We start from the raw sequence: 18,673 nt of genomic DNA, 5'->3' as shown, positions 1-18,673 counted from the left end.
AGGAGAGAGAGGGCTGCCTGAGGGGGCAGAGGCGTAGATAACTCTTCTTCACTTCAGTGAGCTCAATCTCTCCAGGCTCAGACAAACCCTCCCTTGGAGCAGCAGGCATTTACATAAGGGTCTCAAAGCTGCTTTGGAAACTCTAAGAAATCAGGGAAAGGAGAGAGGTGCCAAAAGAGCAGAAGAGTATATTTTATTCCAATTTTCAAAACAGGTTGGATTCTATATATGAATAATCCATTACAAAACTTTCCTTAAAAAAGACACATGCACCCGCATGTTCACTGCAGCACTATTCACAATAGCCAAGACATGGAAACAACCCAAATGTCTGACAAATGATTGGATTAGGAAGATGTGGCATATATACCCAATGGAATACTACTCACCATAAAAAAATATGCCACATGCAGCAACATGGATGAACTAGAGACTCTCATCCTGAGTGAAGTAAGTCAGAAAGAGAAAGACAGGAGTTCCCATCGTGGCTCAAACGATGAGGTTGCTGGTTCCATCCCTGGCCTCACTCAGTGGATTAAGATCTAGCATTGCCATGAGCTGTGGTGTAGGTCGTAGACTCGGCTCGGATCCCGGACTGCTGTGCTCTGGCATAGGCGCAGCAACAGCTCCGATTAGACACCTAGCCTGGGAACCTCCATGTGCCACGGGTGCAGCCCTAGAAAAGACAAAAAGACAAAAAAAAAAAAAAAAAAAAAAAAAGAAAGAAAGAAAGAAAGAAAGACAGACAGACAGACAGACAGACAAATACCATATGGTATCACTTATATCTGGAATCTAATATAAGGCACAAATGAACATTTCCACAGAAAAGAAAATCATGGACTTACAGAATAGACTTACAGTTGCCAAGAGGGAGGGGAGGAAGTGGAGTGGTTGGGGAGCTTGGGGTTAATAGATGCAAACTATTGCTTTAGAATGGATTAGCAATGAGATCCTGCTGCGCAGCACTGGGAACTATGTCTAGGCACTTATGATGGAGGATGATGATGTGTGAAAATAGAATGTGTACATTGATGTGTAACTGGGTCACCATGCTGTACAGTAGAAAAAAACTGTATTGGGGAAATAACTATTAAAATAATAGAATAATAATAGTTTAAAAAATATATAAAATAAAAAACTTTTTTCTCCTTTGGGAAAAAAACAAACACTGAGCATCTGGGAACAACAGCCTGCTAACACCAAAAAAAGAGACAGCAAATATTCATACTCCCACACCAAAAATAAATAGTAACCTCCCAAAAATACCATAAAAGGGGGTACCTTTGCATAGAAATAGCCTTACAAGAGTAGAATTTGGCTCCCCAAACTCACAGAAAAAGAAAAACACAAGCATGATGAATAAGATCAGAAACCATTCCTAGTTAAAGGAACTGGAGAATTCACCTAAAGCAGTCAACAATGAAACAGACCCTGCAGTCTGGCAGACACTGAGTTCAAAAGGGAGATAGTGAAAATACTGAAGTAATTAAGCGAGGATATGATCAGTAATGCAGATTCCTTTAGAAAGGAACTAAAAAATGTAAGGAGCCAAGAAACAATGGAAAATTCATTTGCAGAGATACAAACTGAGTTAAAGGCAATAAAGACCAGAATGAATAACAGAGGAATGAATTTGTGCCCTGGAAGATAGAATAATGGAAATCACCCAATCAGGACAGCAGACAGAAAACAAAATGAAAAAAACATGGAAGCAATATAAGAGATCTATGGGATAATATAACTGGGCCAAATCTACACATAATAGGAATTCCTGAAGGAAAGAAAAAAGAAAGGCGATTGAAAATACATTTGAAATTTGCAGCAACATGGATGGAACTAGAGAATCTCATACTGAGTGAAATGAGCCAGAAAGACAAAGACAAATACCACATGATATCTCTTATAACTGGAATCTAATATCCAGCACAAATGAACATCTCCTCAGAAAAGAAAATCATGGACTTTGAAAATAGACTTGTGGCTGCCCGATGGGAGAGGGAGGGAGTGGAAGGGATCGGGAGCTTGGGGTTACAGATACAACTTGGAATAGATTTCCAAGGAGATCCTGCTGAGTAGCATCGAGAACTAGGTCTAGATACCATATTGCAACAGAACAAAGGGTGCGGGAAAAAATGTATACATGTAAGGATAACTTGATCCCCTTGCTGTACAGTGGGGAAAAAAAAAAAGATGTTCACCTAAAAAAACAAACAACAAACAAACACTCCCTACAAATAAAAGTCCAGGACAAGATGGCTTCACAGGTGAATTCTACCAAACATACAAAGAGGAAACTTATACCCATCCTCCTTAAACTTTTTCAAAAGGTTGAAGAAGGAGAACACTCCCAAACACATTCGATGATGCCACCATCACCCTAATTCAAAGCCAGACAAAGATACCACCAAAAAGAAAACCATAGGCTAATATCTTTGATGAATATAGATGCAAAAATTCTCAACAAAGTTTTAGCCAATCGAATAGAACAACAAATAAAAAAGATCGTACACCACAACCAGGTGGGATTCATCCCAGGTGCACAAGAATGGTTCAACATATGCAAATCAGTCAACGTCATACACCGCACTAACAAAAGAAAAGTCAAAAACCACATGATCATCTCAAAAGATGCACAAAAAGCATTGACAAAGTCCAACATCCATTCATGATCGAATCTCTCGTCGTTTTTGTGTTACTAACAGCACACAAGGGAGTTGGTAGGAAATGATTCCATAAATATTCACTGAATCCCGCCATGTGTCAAGCACATGACATGGTAGGAACACAGAGAGGAAGGCCATTCCCAGGCCTTCGGGAATCAGGTGTCACAGGACTAGCTGGGAGCACAAGACCTCCAGCAGAGACTCAGAAGGAAAATCCTGGTTCTGCCATTTGGGGTCATGACCTTTACCCAGGCACTTAAGTACACTCTGCTCTGCTCCTCAAGGTGTTAAATCCATATCACTGCTTGTCATTAACTATCACTTAAGTCATTGTTCTAAAAATGAAATGCTCTTGTTACCTTTCTATCTCTTAACAAACACTATACAAGCATCATCTCACAATCACTGGTCAGTGCTCTCAATTGCACAGCAGGAATGGCCCATCTTCCACTTCTTGCCATTTTCCCACAATTTAGCAGCTATTCGACACCGTTTAGCTGAGTAAAACCAAGCCCTGGGAACCATACCAAATGCTATAACAAACTAAGCAGCTTTTGATCAATATAAACCAAAGACACATTAACTGGAGGGAAAACCACTGAGACTATCGGGCTGAATGAGGCAAGATATACAATCTTACTGGAGTCATTCAATGCCAAGATACTCAGTCTCCTTTCCTTACTAAGAGGAAATACAGGGGCTTCTTGGGCCTACAAGGTTGTAATAAACAATCCAATTCTGTACAAGGAAAAAAAAAAAAAGGAAACTGAAAAGCATGTGTAAACAAGAAGACACGACACTATGAAGCCACGGAGGTCTGCCGTGGGGACGGATCATCCCCACATCCAAGGTGGCAGGGTGGTGGATTTCCCTTCTTAGAGCCCAGACTGACCTGGTGCAAATCCCAGGAGGTGGCCCATCCAATCTGCTGAGTCCCAGGCTGCAGAAGCAGTGGGGCAGCAGGGCTTAACAGCACCTGAGCTCTACACTCGACGTGTCCCCACGCCTTCAGCGCATCCACAGACAAACCTCGCCCAGTCCTGACATCCGGGCAGTCCACGGGCTGACCTTCTCTTTCCCTCCCGCTGCCCTTTCTGCCTTCTCAGTGGGCAGTAACACATCTAAGAGAGAGATGAGAAAGGAAGAAAACGGAGCATCTGATTACTCCCCACTAACTGTTAAAAAAGGAGGCTGAATCAGACCCATGGCTGGTTGGTGGCCTGGGTCTTAGAGCAAATACCAGGTATTTCAAAAACCCCTCAGAACTCAAAGCCAAGTTCATGCTCTTCTCCTCCTCAAATCTGGTCCTCTTCTGGTATTCCACATTTCAGTGCATCCAGGTGATTCTGCAGCCCCCAAACCCAAAGCAGCCCACAATCCACCTCTCGCTCCCCTACTTTATCACCATCCCCAGGAAAATGCAAAGCATCAGCCTCCCACCTCCCCCACCTCCCAAGCCCTAAGGACATAGAGATGCACACTGAGTTTCATTATTTGGTTCTTGATTAACCCGTCACTTGATGAAACATAAATTCCAAGCAGAAAGGACTTTCTGTACTTGCTCACCTGCCACTGGACACGTGCATCTAGCCTGCGCCAGGCTCCAAGCAGCTACCCTGTTATTCTGTGGGGTATGTGACTGAGTGGGTGAATAAACTGCAAATTTGCCCCCCAAAAAGTCTAGCACAAACCAAGACAGGTTTTCCTCTAAATTCATTTTAGTCTTAAGATTCTTTCAGTCTTAACAAGATGTCTTTTATATTTGCTAGAGGACATTGAGGCTTTGTGTGTTTTTCCGATTCTACAGCAATGTTTCCCAAACGTGGCCTATTTGCAGGAGCACAGGGGCGCTTACTAAAGACATAGGTACCTTGGGCCCCAGCCAAGACCTGGAGAATCAGAATCTCCAGGGTGGGATCATTTAGTTTTAATAAGCACTACAGGTAATTCTGATGAGCCAGAGACCTAAGCTTTTTAAAGGGTTGTAGACACTAGAAGGGCTGAAAAAGGGTCCATGATCTAATAGAAAAAAAATTCAACAATTACCTCAACACACCACGAAGCAGGTTGCTGGGCTGACACCCACCCTTGTCACCACTCTTATTCTCAGACATTTTCCCCCCTTTACCGACAACAACTAATGCTGAACAGATCTCTAAACTCCTAGACCACCTTCCTGCCATAAATTTTATGTACATGAGAAAAAATTTAGGTTTGCTGCCCAAAACAAAGGTGCTTTGTTCATCAGGACACAAAGCAGCTTGACCAAGTCAGCCCCAGGAAAATCCCAAGTCCTCAGCAGGTTGTCATGTTCATGCTACTGCACACAACTACGTGGCAAGGAATTTCAAGCCTCAGACAGTTCAGCTGCATTTGGTGGAAAAGAAATCTAAAAACCTACCCAATCCTACTGTACAGCACAGGGGAGTCTATTCAGTCTCTTTTGATAGAACATGATGGAGGATAATATGAACAAAGTAATGTGCGTGTGTGTATATATATGTTTATGTGTATATATATATATGTGTGTGTATATGAGACTGGGTCACTTTGCTGTAAAGCAAAAATTGATACAACACTGTAAATCAACTCTACATTAATTTTAAAAAATGTTATTAAAGAATTAAAAAAAAAATCCATAGTTCCTTTTGTGGCTCAGTGGTAACGAACCCGGCTAGTATCCAGGAAGACTCAGGTTCAATCCCTGGCCTCGCTCAGTGGGTTAAAGGATCTGGCATTACCGTGAACTATGGTATAGGTCACAGACACCACTACAATTTTGTGTTGCTGTGGCTGTGGGGTAGGCCGGCAGCTGCAGCTCTGATTCAACTCCTAGCCTGGGAACTTCCATATGGCCCAGGTGCGGCCCTAAAAAGAAAAAAGAAAAATCCTACTCGAATATTTGAATACAATTTCCTGAAAACCTTCTGCAGGACCCCTTTTGTCATAGACTCTCTGGGGCATCGCATAATCCATCAGAGAATCAGAGTTATCACTTTTCCACTAAAACCATCCTTAACGGTGAGGCACCTATGGGGTCACAGACATGATGGAGCTGGATGGTCTGCTCGGTGGCACATTTTCTGAGCACCTGCTCTCTGCGAGGAGGAGGAGGATGAACAAGGCCCTGCATCTGCCCTTTAGATAAGGGAGGGAAAGAAATCCATAAACAGGTGGCTTAGTGAGGACAGAGTCACATCCAGGAGCTCAAAGGAAGAGAGAGGGACTCAAGAGGGTGTGAGGGTCAATTTTATGTCAACCTGGCTAAACCACAGCCCCAGACACTCGCTCACACACACACACACACACACATCGCAGTGAAAGTATTTTTCAGATGAGATCGACATTTACATCCATGGACTTGGAGTAAAGCAGGTGATCCTCCATAGTGTGGATAGGCCTCATATAATGAGTCAGAGGCCTTAAGAGAAAAAGTCTGAACAGCTCCATGGAGGAGGGAATTCATTTGTTGTTGTTGTTTTGTTTTCTTTTTTTGCCATTTCTTGGGCCGTTCCTGCGGCATATGGAGGTTCCCAGGCTAGGAGTCCAATCGGAGCTGTAGCTGCCAGCCTATGCCAGAGCCACAGCAACGTGGGATCCAAGCCACGTCTGAGACCTACACCACAGCTCACGGCAACGCTGCATCATTAACCCACTGAGCTAGGGCAGGGATCAAACCCGCAACCTCATGGTTCCTAATCGGATTCGTTAACCACTGAGCCACGACGGGAACTCTGGAGGAGGGAATTCTGTCTCAAGATCACCTTCAGATAGAGATATATTTTAGCTAAAGCCTTATTTTTTTTGGTTGTGTGGTTGGTTGTTGTTGTTTTTTAAGTATACACACACACACACACATATTGTTTTTCTCACATTATCCTCCACCATGTTCCATCACAAGTGACTAGATATAGTTTCCTGTGTTATACAGCAGGATCTCATTGCTAAGCCACTACAATGCAATAGTTTGCATCTACTAACCCCAAACTCCCAGTCCATCCCACTCCCTCTCCCTCCCGCTCAGCAACCACAAGTCTATTCTCTAAATCCATGAGGTTGTTTCTTTTCTGTAGAAAGGTTCATTTGTGCCCTATATTGGATTCCAAATAAAAGTGATATCATATGGTATTTGTCTTTCTGTTTCTGACTTACTTCACTTAGTATGAGGGTCTTTAGTTCCAGCCATGTTGCTGCAAATGGCAGGTTTTGTTCCTTTTATGGCTGAGCAGTATTCCATTGTGTATATATACCACTTCTTCTTAATCCATTCATCTGTCCATGGACATTTAGGTTGTTTCCATGTCTTGGCTATTGGGAATAGTGCTGCAATGAACGTAGGGGTGCAGGTATCCTTTTCTCTTTTTTTTTGTCTTTTCTAGGGCTGTACCCACAGCATATGGAGGTTCCCAGGCTAGGGGTCTAATCAGAGCTGTAGCCACCAGCCTACACCACAGCTCACAGCAATGCTGGATCCTTAACCCATTGAGTGAGGCCAGGGATCGAACCCCCAACCTCATGGTTCTTATTCAATGAAAGTTTTGTCCCGATAGATGCCCAAGAGTTGGATTGCTGGGTCATATGGTAGTTCTATAGTTTTCTGAGGCATCTCCATACTATTTTCCATAGTGGTTATACCAATTCACATTCCCACCAACAGTGGAGGAGGGTGCCCTTTTCTCCACACCTCTCCAGCATTTGTTATTTGTTGACTTGTTAAAGATAGCCATTCTGACCAGGGTGAGGTGGTACCTCAGAGCAGCTCTGATTTGCATTTCTCTAATAATCAGTGATGTTGAGCGTTTTTTCTTGTGCCTTTTGGCCATCTGTATATCCTCCTTGGAGAAATGTCTATTAAGGTCTTCAGCCTTAACAGAATACTGCTGAAATAGTACTCAACCTTATTCAGCCTTCTTTTTTCAACTGGGTTGTTGGTTTTCTTGGTGTTGAGTTGTATAAGTGGTTTTTATATTTCAGAGATTAAGACCTTGTCAGTTGCATCATTTGAAATTACTTTCTCCAATTAACTCCATAGATTGTCTTTTTGTTTTGTTTTTGTTGTTGTTGTTGTTGTTGTTGTTTTCCTTTGCTGTGCAAAAGCTTTTAAGTCTGATTAGGTCCCATTGACTTATTTTTGTTTTTAATTTCTATTGCCTTGGGAGGCTCACTTAAAAAAAGCATTTGTACAGTGGATGTCAGAATGTTTTGCTGTGTTCTCCTCTAGAGTTTTATAGTGTCTTGCCTGAAATGTTTAAGTCTTTAATCCATTTTGAATTTATTATTGTGCATGCTGTGAGGGTGTGTTCTACTTTCACTGATTTACATGCAGTCGTCCAGGTTTCTCAGCACCACCTGCTGAAAAGACTGTCTTTTACCCATTTTATATTCTTGCCTACTTTGTCAAAGATTAATTGACCATAGGTGTCTGGGTTTATTTCTAGGCTCTTTAATCTGTTCCATTGGTCTATACGTCTGTTTCAGTACCAGTACCACACTGTCTTGATTACTGTAGCTTTGTAAAACTGTCTGAAGTCTGGGAAAGTTATGCCTCTTGCTTGGTTTTTGTTCCTCAGGATTACCTGGGCAATTCTGGGTCTTTTATGGTTCCATATAAATGTTCAGATTCTTTGTTCTAGTTCTGCGAAAAATTACATGTGTATTTTGATAGGGATTGCACTGAATCTGTCGATTGGGTTGGCTAGAATGGCCATTTTAACAATATTAAGTCTTTCCAATAAAAGTGGTGAGAGTGGGCATCTCTGTCTTGTTCCAGATTTTAGTGGGAAAGCTTTCAGCTTTTCTCCATTGGGTGTTAATATTGGCTATGGATTCGTCATAAATGTAAAGCCTCATGGTTTTAACCTTCTTTTATTTCATGATGACCAGCAAGACAGTCAGCAAGACAGTTAACCAAGTAAGCAAGACAGTTAACCAAGTAAGACTGAGTGTTTCTAATTATCTGCAAGGCCCCAGAGCCCAGCCCAGGAGCCAGGCCAGCAGATCTGCATGAACACAGACTGCGCAGGCCCAGCTCCTCTCTTCAGAGAAAGGTCCACCAAGTCTAGTCGGGCTGGTCCGAGATACACAGACAAACACACAGAACAAGGGGACGATTCAGATCTATTCCCACTCTGGATAAAGACCAGTCCCCAGGGTTGAGACCCCTGCCCCTTCCAGGGCCCAATGTCCCAGAAATGCTGACTCCTGTCTGCTCCCTGCTCTACATTTCTCCGCCTTCTAGTAAAGTTTGGCCCACCCTGGGCCTCTGCACGGTCCCAGCTGTTTCCTGCACTGCTGTTTTAGTCAATCAAGTATTTATTTGATGCCCATGCTGAGTCCAACATAGGCCATGGACTATGATAAAGAACTAGGAGATAGAGTCTGCTGTCAGGGGGCTGAGAACACTCCTGGGGAGTCAGGATCACCCCACGTGACATGTGCTCGGTGGTACGGTGCCCATCGATGGACGTCTTAGATCAGCATGAATGCAAGTGTTGTGAGGGGTCATGGGTCTATGGGAGGCCTAGCAGCATTTGCTTAAATCAAGGACAGAAGAGAGGGCAGCCAAGGGGGGCCAGACTGAGAGAGCAAAGACCCCAAAGTGGGGATCAACATGGCATGTCATGGAGAGAACCCTCCCTCTCCCCACTCCTACCAGAGTGGACGGTCATGTGCTGGGAAACAGAGCAGCCAGTGGAGCCTAGAGTTTAAAATTTTGATTTTCCAGGCATCATGAAAACTTTGAAGGTCTTCAGAGTAAGACTAGATGATGGAAACCACACCTAAGGAGAGAGTCCACATTCCAGAAGGTACTAGGAAAGCAGTGTGACAATGGCTGGGAAACCAGGCTTTGGGCAGAACCCTAGTTCTGTCGTTTACAAGCTATATGAGGACGGATGCGCTACTTCACCTGTTATAGGAACCTGTTTGCTGATCTGTAAAGTAGGGGCACTAATGCTTATCTCATTAAACTGGGATAATGAGATTTAATGAGATGATGAGTAAAGGCTTCAAGAGCACCTGGACCACACGGCAAGCCCGGGTGGTAGTGATGGAAGACAGCGGCTGTGGCAATAAGAAAACAGCAACATGACAGCACAGTACACGTGTACAGTCACCATCTGGACAATTTAGTGTCACTGAGAATGTCACCATGGTCCAAGGACATTCCTAAATGCCCTCTTTCTGGATATGAAAGCCATGAAAAAGAAATTTTATTGAACTGCATGACCATCCCTTAAAGCCCCGTCAGAGAGAATGATGAACTTGGGGGACCAGAGCTGACCCCATTTGACTCGTCTGTTTATAAGTAGTAGTTTTTTTACATTATGGTATAGAAACTTCATCACACACACAAAAAAAAATCTCAGCTTTTATGACAAGGCCCAAAGATAAAACATAACCACACCCTGAGCTATCTGACTTCACTAGAGATGTATTACTAGCATCCATCACAGTGGACAAAGTAGGAACAAAACAAATCAGATTTTTTTCTATGAAGCCCAGACACTCAAGCTCATGCCCAGACAGCTCACAAAGACCATTTATCCTCATTTGAGACCTAATCATCAGCACAAAAGTACTTGAGCATCTACTGTGAGCCAGGCTCTTGACTTGATGATGTAAATTATTTGTCCCCGGTATTTAGGGACAGTTAGGAAAAGGAGACAGTGGGGATGGTGGGATCACACCTGTGAAAGGAAGAGGCAGCTGGAGAGGCTCAAGCGGAAAGGGAAAAGTGGACAGGGACGAGGAGGCAGATCCAAAAGTCGAGCTCAGCCCTCCACAAGCAAGGCATCCCCAGAGCCAAGAACCCACTGTAGACACAGAACTAACGGAGGCTGAGCCCTTCGTCCTGCTCAGGAGCAGGGACTGCTCAGCAAGCTCCTTCCCTCCTGGCCCAGAGAGAGTCCTGCTCCCCCAGGACTGCGCCCTGTCACTACCCAGTCATTCGCGTCAGCACAGACAATGGATCTGTTTGCTGCTCCTGCTCTGAACATTTTAATCCCCTGCCATCGTCACTGCTCACCCAGAGGCCCTGTGCTGCTGCTACTGCTCCTCCTGCCCAGAAATGAGCAGGAACCTTATGGGACCTGTAACGACTCCACCTAAGATGACAGGGGAGGACACGGGACAATGTGGAATCACGACCAGCTCTGGCACTGAGAGAGTTAAATCTCACATAACTAGACCAGTGACCCAAATAAAAGAAGCAATTTTATGCAAAATCCACCTACAACTATCACTTAAAAAATCTGTCACCAAACCTTGACTCTTCGGATGCTGACGACCGCCTCGGACACCTTCTCGACGGCCATGGGGAAGTGGAGGGTGCCCGTCAACCGCAGAGCCTCGAACAGTGTCACCACCACAAACACTTGGCTGGCTGTGATCACGTTGCCAAGGACTTCACTGGTGATGAAGGTGACAAAAACCATGATTTTGCTCAGAGCAAAAAATGAGGCCAAATTCAGTCCTCTAAGGTAGGAACTTCTCAGAATCTTGGAAACTTCCTTCCTGGAAAAGAGAGGAGGAAACAGGTTTTAAAGAAGCATCACCAGCCAAGTCATGAATTCCAGAGCCTTGTGGGGGGCCCCTTTCGAGGGGGTGGACATGGATTAAAAGAAACCACCCCCACAGCATGGAGACACTACACAGTGCACAGCTGGGGGTCTGCCCAACACAAGGACCACACACCTCATCACCCCATCTTGCTTCCAAATAAAGGAAGGCTTAAGGCCACACTGTTAAACATTCTGGGTCAATGAGACCCACTTTGAACATTCATTCGACAAGCACTGGGAACCACAAGTCCTGTGCTGGCTCCTCATTGCTGACAGAGACACAGCCCAGCCCCTCCAGGAGTTCATGAACTCATGGGGGAAAAGAAGCAGCAACCCCAAGCCTGGGAGACACCGAGACACTCGACAGAGGCAGCCAGCACAGCCCCCACAGCACAGAGCAGAGCCTGGAACCCGGAGCTGTGGAGTCATGGCGAGTCGCACATGCATGGAACCTGAGAAGACGAGCTGGTGTCGATCAGGCCTGGCGGAGGCCAGAGAAGAAGGAAGATGAGAGTGTCTTCCAGGCAGAGGGAGGGGCACCCACGAGGGTGCAGAGGTGAGAGGTGACAGGGCACTGCGGAGAGGTATAAGCCCCTTGTGCTGGAGTATAAGTACTCATCAGACACTTACATGAAAGGTGGGGAAATTCTACACACATAAAGCAAAGCAAAAGCAACAGTATTTCATGGCTCTGGAATGAAGAAGACTGACTGGCAAAATTCGGGCTGAAACAGGTATATCCAACATCTATAATCTCCCCCATTTGTGGTACATTAACTTAAATGACAGTTTTAGTTTAAACATCATCATCTTGCAGTTCTTGTTGTGCCTCCATGGTAACGACCCCCACTAGTATCCATGAGGATGAGGGTTCAATCCCTGGTCCCACTCAGTGGGTTAAAGATCCGGCACTGCCAAAAACTATGGTGTAGCTTCAGATGTGTCTTGGATCTGGCGTTGCTGTGGCACAGGCAGGTAGCTTCAGTTCCAATTCCACCCTAGCCCTGGGAACTTCCATTTGCCCTGGGTGCAGCCCTAAATAAACAAACAAACAAACATCAATCTCAAACACTAACATCTTAGAACCATTGCTCATTTGGGATTTGCAGTACTAAGAAATATTTGGAATTTCATTTTTGCATAAGTGAGAAGCAGATAGATTTTTTCTTTAAGGAGAACGTAAAAGGAAGAGAAGGTTAAAATAACGTCTCCACTATTCTATTAACCACATGGCCACATGTGGAGGGGGGGGGGGGGATAGTATTTAAATTCACCTTAATGTGAAAACTCGATAAGATTTCTAAATTCATTCAGTAAAAATGGGGGGGGACCTCAAAAATATGGTGTGACACATAGTAAAACTTACCTTCTCAATCTGGCAATAAGAGCCATAATTGACTTTTCCCAAGTGTACATTTTTACTGTTCTGATGCCAGTTATAACTTCACTCACGGTCCTGATCCTGTCATCTGTGTAAGCTGCAGTCTTACTCCTGAGGGGACAGACGTGAGGGGTGAGTTTAGTGACCACAGCCCAACTTTCTGTAGCAGCAGCAGCAGGGGGCACAGGGAGGGACCAGGAATCACGTGATTCCCTGCAGCCCTTTTGTGCTGATGTCACAGGCAGGTCCTACTCAAAGTACAAATGGAGAAAGACTTCAATGAGCCAACCCTTCAGCCCGATTCAACAAGCACCTTGGAGAACTTGCAGGATCAGCTAAGGAAGACCTGAAATGAGTTGGATACAAACCGTCTCCACAAGGAGGTCGCCGTTGGGCAGGGAAGACAGAAAGGAATCTAACAGGAAGACAGGCTGTGCTGTCATAACAGAGGAGTGAAGAGTGGGGAGCAGAAAAGATGGGGCTGTTATTTCTAAAGGGAAAGGAGAGCAAGAATATCCTCAGAGACCCTTTAGCACTGGAACAGGCCCTCAAAGGATAAGGAACATCTCTCCACTGAAGAGATGGGAAAGGAAATCCCAAGGAGAGAAGAATAACACACAGAAATGTACCAAAACAACAACTCAATGTTCATCACCTGACACCCTGGACAATGACCCACCTCTAACCCTTGGGGACCTGCTTCAGGACTAACTCATCACCATCAGATCTTTCTTCATCATCAGACACTTTTCTATCCCATATGCTGCTGGGAAAGGGGGGCTTTAACAAAGAGATTATTAAGACTGACCTTGCCCTTGAATGCTGCTAACTTAATGAGGACACTGAATTAAAATAAGACATGGGAGTTCCAGTTGTGGCTCAGTTGGTGATGAACCCACCTAGTATCTATGAGGATGTGGGTTCAACCCCTGGCCTTGCTCAGTAGGTTAAGGATCTGGTGTTGCCATGAGCTGTGGTGTAGGTCACAGATGCAGCTCCAATTTGACCCCTAGCCTGGGAACTTCCATATGCCACAGGTGTGGCCCTAAAAAGAAAAAGAAAATAAGAACTAGACTTCCCACTGTGGTGCAGCAGGATCAGCAGCATCTTGGGAGCGCTGGGACATACGATTGATCCCTGGCCCAGCACACTGTATTAATTATCCACCCTGCCACAGCTACAGCTTAGGTCACAACTGCAGCTTAGATCTGATCCTTGGCCCAGGAATTCCATAGGCTGCAGGGTGGCCAAAGAAGAAAAAAAAGTAAAACAAACAAAAAAAAATTAAGTCACGAACATGCATACACAAAAATGATTCTAATACAAGCAAACAAAAATATATGCAGCTAGAAATGGGTCAGTAAGATTATTACTATTTTTAGCAATGTTTAAATAACTCTGACAAGAGTAAATTCTGCTGTAGGACACTCTACCTATTCAGGTGGGATGCCAGGAGGAGCCACGAATGCCTTCGCTTTTCCCACTTCAAGTTCAGCCTTCAACTTAAGGCTGGAGCCTCCCTCCCCTGGCTAAGCCTGAAGAGGCTACAATACACGCAAAGAGAGTAGAGAAGGTATTTATCTTGTTTTTAAACAAACGCATTGAGCAAACTTTGAATGTTACCAACTACATGTCACCTATTTTTTAACCCAGTGTTTCTCTTACCGGAGTGATGAAAACGACTTCCCGATGCAGCTTTGCAAAAGCAGGAGAAGAATTAGAACCGCCATCCCCGCAAGACACGATATTCCTACTTCCATCCAGAGCAGGGCAGTCACCACGACAGCCTGCAGAGGCCCCACCCACAGAAAGTGCAGGAACATCGTCACCTTAAAAGGAGAAGACAAGGACCTCTTAGGACTATATCAAAACACAACCCGTAAGGACACAGTAGAGAAACTGTCTGCTCTGAAGGGACAGACAGCAACCTAAACAGAAATGATCACAGCGGGTTTTCCACCTGCTAATAAAGCAGAGATCCAAGCCTCCGCCCCACATGAAGCAGTTCCAGGTCAGCCCAGGGCCCACAACGGGGAGACCAGAGCAGCAGCACTGGAAGCAAGATGCTAATTTTGTCTAAAGACCACAGATGAGCTCAGGGCTTCCCCAAACTCTCTCTGCCCCAAAACTCAGCCCCCATCACTCCATGACACACACAAAACCTATATCATGGTATCCAGCACACTCTCCAATACTTGTGTATTTACCCCCCTGACACGCTGGGGCTTCTCCAGGGAAGAAACGAAATCTTACTCATCCCTGAGACTGAATAGGGGCCTTATGTCATGTTTGATGAATGAATAACTGAAAGAGAAGTGGTCTAGTGCAATACAGATCTGACTAACAGCTACCACGCCCTGGATAATGTGATCTTTTCATAAGGTAAGTGTAAGAGAGTGTGGGGACAGTCGACAGCAGGCTGTGTCTGGCTGGGACACCCCCCCCCCGCCCATCTGGCATGATTTCCCGAAGGCTCCCTGGGCAGCAGGCACTGAACAGGGCACAGGGGGAGGAACAATCCCTGCCCCCAGCCCACACCACCTGGACGAGGAGCAGACAGTCCAGCAGCAACAGCAACACAATGTGCCAGGAAGGGCCCTCCAGGGGGACCCTCAGGGACAGTAACCAGGCTGGGTAGGACCACGGCTGCCTGTTTATTACAAGGAAAACAAAGCTCTCACCTCCAGGACAACACATAGTGTTACATCTAAGCTGCACACAGAAGAAATCAGTGGTGGATCGATAAAAAGATCCCTTGTCTTAGGTCCCCTAAAGAATCCTGGCCAACACCCAACACTGGTGCCTGGTGTCCAATAAGCTAAACCCGTTAGAAGGACAGGAAATGGAAACCATCCCTCAGGTACAGCTCACCTGGTCAAACCTGTTCACGTCATTGGACAGCAGATTGACTATCTGGCCGGTGCTGGTCTCCCTTGTGGCCGAGTTGCTCAGGCGAAGTGCCTGAAATGAGAGAAGGGAACAGAGAACTGGATTCCTATGGTGACACCAAGTCACTCTGAGGTCATAGCAAAAGGGAGCGTGTTTTCATGGGCTCTTCAGGGGTGTCAAGAGGAGCAGGATGACCCCAGACAGCAGGGCTTGGGCTTTTTTTTGGCTGTGCCCACAGCATGGGGAAGTGCTTGGGTCAGGGATCAAAGCCAAGCTGCTGCAGGACACCACCAGATCCTTAACCCTCTGTGCCACAAGGGAACTCCCATCCACAGCCTCTTTAATGTGGTGGCAGCCACACCCTCAGCGACAGTAAAGGGAGGAAAAGGAGGTAGAAGCAACCCCCCCACCCTGATTGTTGATGACTTTGGACATGCCCACATATAAAGGATACAGGTTTAGACTTAGGAGTCAACTAAAGTAAATCTGAGACACGGTTAAGTCAAGGATAATCTAGGAGGTGGAATTAACATCCACTCACTCCTGTACACAAGAGAGAAACTGGAGCTCCAGTTGTGGTGCAACAGGATCAGCAGTGTCTCTACAGCACCAGGATGTGAGTGTGATTCCCTTCCTGGCACAGTGGGTTAAAGGATCTGGCAATGCCACAGCTGCCACATACATCACAAATGTGGTTCAGATCTGATCCCTGGGCCTGGGAACCCCATATGCCTTGGGGCAGCCAAAAGACCTTAAAAATTCAAAAATAAAAGAGATAACTAAGAAGGACCTACTGTAAACCACAGGGAAATCTACTCAATATTCTGTAATAACCTGTATAGAAAAAGAATCTGAAAAAGAATGGAGACATATATAACTGATTCACTTTGCTGAGCACCTGGAACTAACACAACATTGTAAGTCAACTACACTCAAAATTTTTTTAAAAATCAAACACAAACACTACTTCTGTCGGGAGAACCTGTGTTCTTAATGCCAGTCTGTTGGCTTTACAGAAAACACAGCCTGTGCCCCACAATCTACTTACTTGGTTAAAAGTACTAACAAAGTGCCCTAGAGATCTGAGGACCCTGAACAGACACCATGAGCTGTTTCAACAGATGCCAACTGGACCCGCTGATCCAAACAAAATGTCAAGTTCATAAAAACCTTATTTAGCCCTGAAGGTAACAAAAAAAAATCAACAATCAGGAATGTGAAATGATGTAGCCATGATGGAAGAGAATATACAAGTTCTGCCAAAAATTGAACATAAACTCAGCAGATAATCCAGCAATTCCACTTCTGGGGATGTACTCAAAAAAGGGACTGAAAGCACAAACTTGAACATGTTTTTTGTACACCCGTGTTCACAGCAGCCTCGTTCACAACAGACAAATCGTGGAAACAACTCAAATGTCCTCTGACCACATGAACGGATACTCAGAATGCTGTATACATCGATCATGGAATATTATTCAGCCTTAACAAGGAATTCTGATACCTGCTACATCATGAATGAACCTTGAAGACATGCAGCTTACATAACATAAGCCAGACACAAAATGACAAACATTGTTTGATTTCACTTATATGAGGCACCAAGAACAGCCAAATTCACAAGGAGAAGCAGCAGAATGGTGATGGCTCTGGGGGAGGGGACTCGGGGGTGAGTGTTTAATGGGCTCAGAGATTCAGTCTGGGAAGAAGAAAAGGTTCTGGAGATGCATAGTGGTGACGGCTGGACCACAGCATGAATGCACCTAATGTCACTGAACAGCGCACTAAGGAGTTGAGACGGTAAATGTCATGCTGTGTATATTTTAGCACAATAAAAAAAAAATCAATGATCAAAAACCAAAAGTAATTTTCTCAAAGCTGTGGAACAGTAAATAAATGACAAGTCATTTTTATATATGATACAGCCCTCAGAGTCATTTCAAATTCAGCTGAAGAGAGCACTAAAATGCTGAAGGGGCCACAGTGGGAAGCTGGCAGATGTGCAGCCTTAGAGATCACCTTTAAAAGGGCCCAAGCCAGAGTTGCTGTTGTGGCTCAGAGGGTCAAGAACCCAACATAGTATCCATGAGTATGTGGGTTCGATCCCTGGCCTTGCTCACTGGGTTAAGGATCCAGCATTGCCACCAGCTGCTGTGTAGGTCACGGAATCGGCTCAGATCTGGTGTCACTGTGGCTGTGGCCAGGCCCTGGGCTCACAGAGCCACAAAATGCATGAGTCTCTGCTCCAGGAGAGAAGAGGAGGAAACAGATGTCATTTGGCTGACAAGAATAATCCCAAGAAACAAAAGCTCTAGGAAAGTACCAACTACGGGAAAGAAATTAAATTTTCCATTTAAATTGTTTGGTTTTAGCTTTCAATAAGGATTCACTTGTTAATAAAAATTACATGTAATTAAGGTGTGCAGTGTGATGTTTCATACAAATACACAATGGGAAAAGATTACTATAATAAAACCACCTAACACATCCATCAGCACATGCTGTCATTCTCTTTTATGTGAGGGGAGAGCACTTACCACCTACTTTCTCAACAAATTTCAGGCATACAGTACAGTTAAATAAGGATTTTTTTTTTTTTTAAGTAAAGGAGAACATCCCAGGGCAAAGACGTATCCAGCATCAAGTTTATAAAGAGTGTTTCAATTAATGACATGGTGTATCTGTGTCAATTCCTTTGTAAAGACATCTAAAATCCTAACTTCTTTTATACTAGTTAAGATCAGGATACACTATGGAATGTTATAGCATTTCTCATTACAAACTCACTGAACACATCAGATCAGGTATCATTAAAAGTGTTACAATGCATACTCGACAAAAAAGGAATACTGTATTAAGAAAATAACTTGACCATGCACAAAAATAAACTCAAAATGGCTTAAAAACTTAAACCTGAGACAAGATACCATCAAACACCTCGAAGACAACATAGGCAAAACATTCTCTGATATCAACCTTATAAATGTTTTCTCAGGTCAGTCTCCCAATACAACAGAAATAAAAGCAAAAATAAACCAATGGGACCTAATCAAACTGACAAGCTTTTGTACAGCAAAGGAAACCATAAAAAAAAAAAACAAAAAGACAACTTACACAATGGGAGAAAATAGTTTCAAATGATGCAACTGACAAGGGCTTAATCTCGAAAATATACA

General features: G+C 44.4%; 1 protein-coding gene across 1 annotated transcript in view; it reads right to left on the bottom strand.

Annotated features, from left to right (window-relative positions):
* The window catches only part of LOC102167784 (multidrug resistance-associated protein 4-like), a 172,357-nt gene that overhangs the window by 131,182 nt on the left and 22,502 nt on the right, over nucleotides 1-18,673 (bottom strand). Inside the window, 5 exon segments of the mRNA XM_021065399.1 lie at nucleotides 10,693-10,724; nucleotides 10,926-11,180; nucleotides 12,594-12,719; nucleotides 14,274-14,437; nucleotides 15,480-15,569. Of these exon segments, the coding sequence (XP_020921058.1) occupies nucleotides 10,693-10,724; nucleotides 10,926-11,180; nucleotides 12,594-12,719; nucleotides 14,274-14,437; nucleotides 15,480-15,569 (667 nt within the window).

This window comes from Sus scrofa, chromosome 11 (genome assembly GCF_000003025.6).
Source record: "Sus scrofa isolate TJ Tabasco breed Duroc chromosome 11, Sscrofa11.1, whole genome shotgun sequence".
Classification (NCBI taxonomy): domain Eukaryota; kingdom Metazoa; phylum Chordata; class Mammalia; order Artiodactyla; family Suidae; genus Sus; species Sus scrofa.
This window is presented reverse-complemented; position numbering and strand designations above follow the sequence as displayed.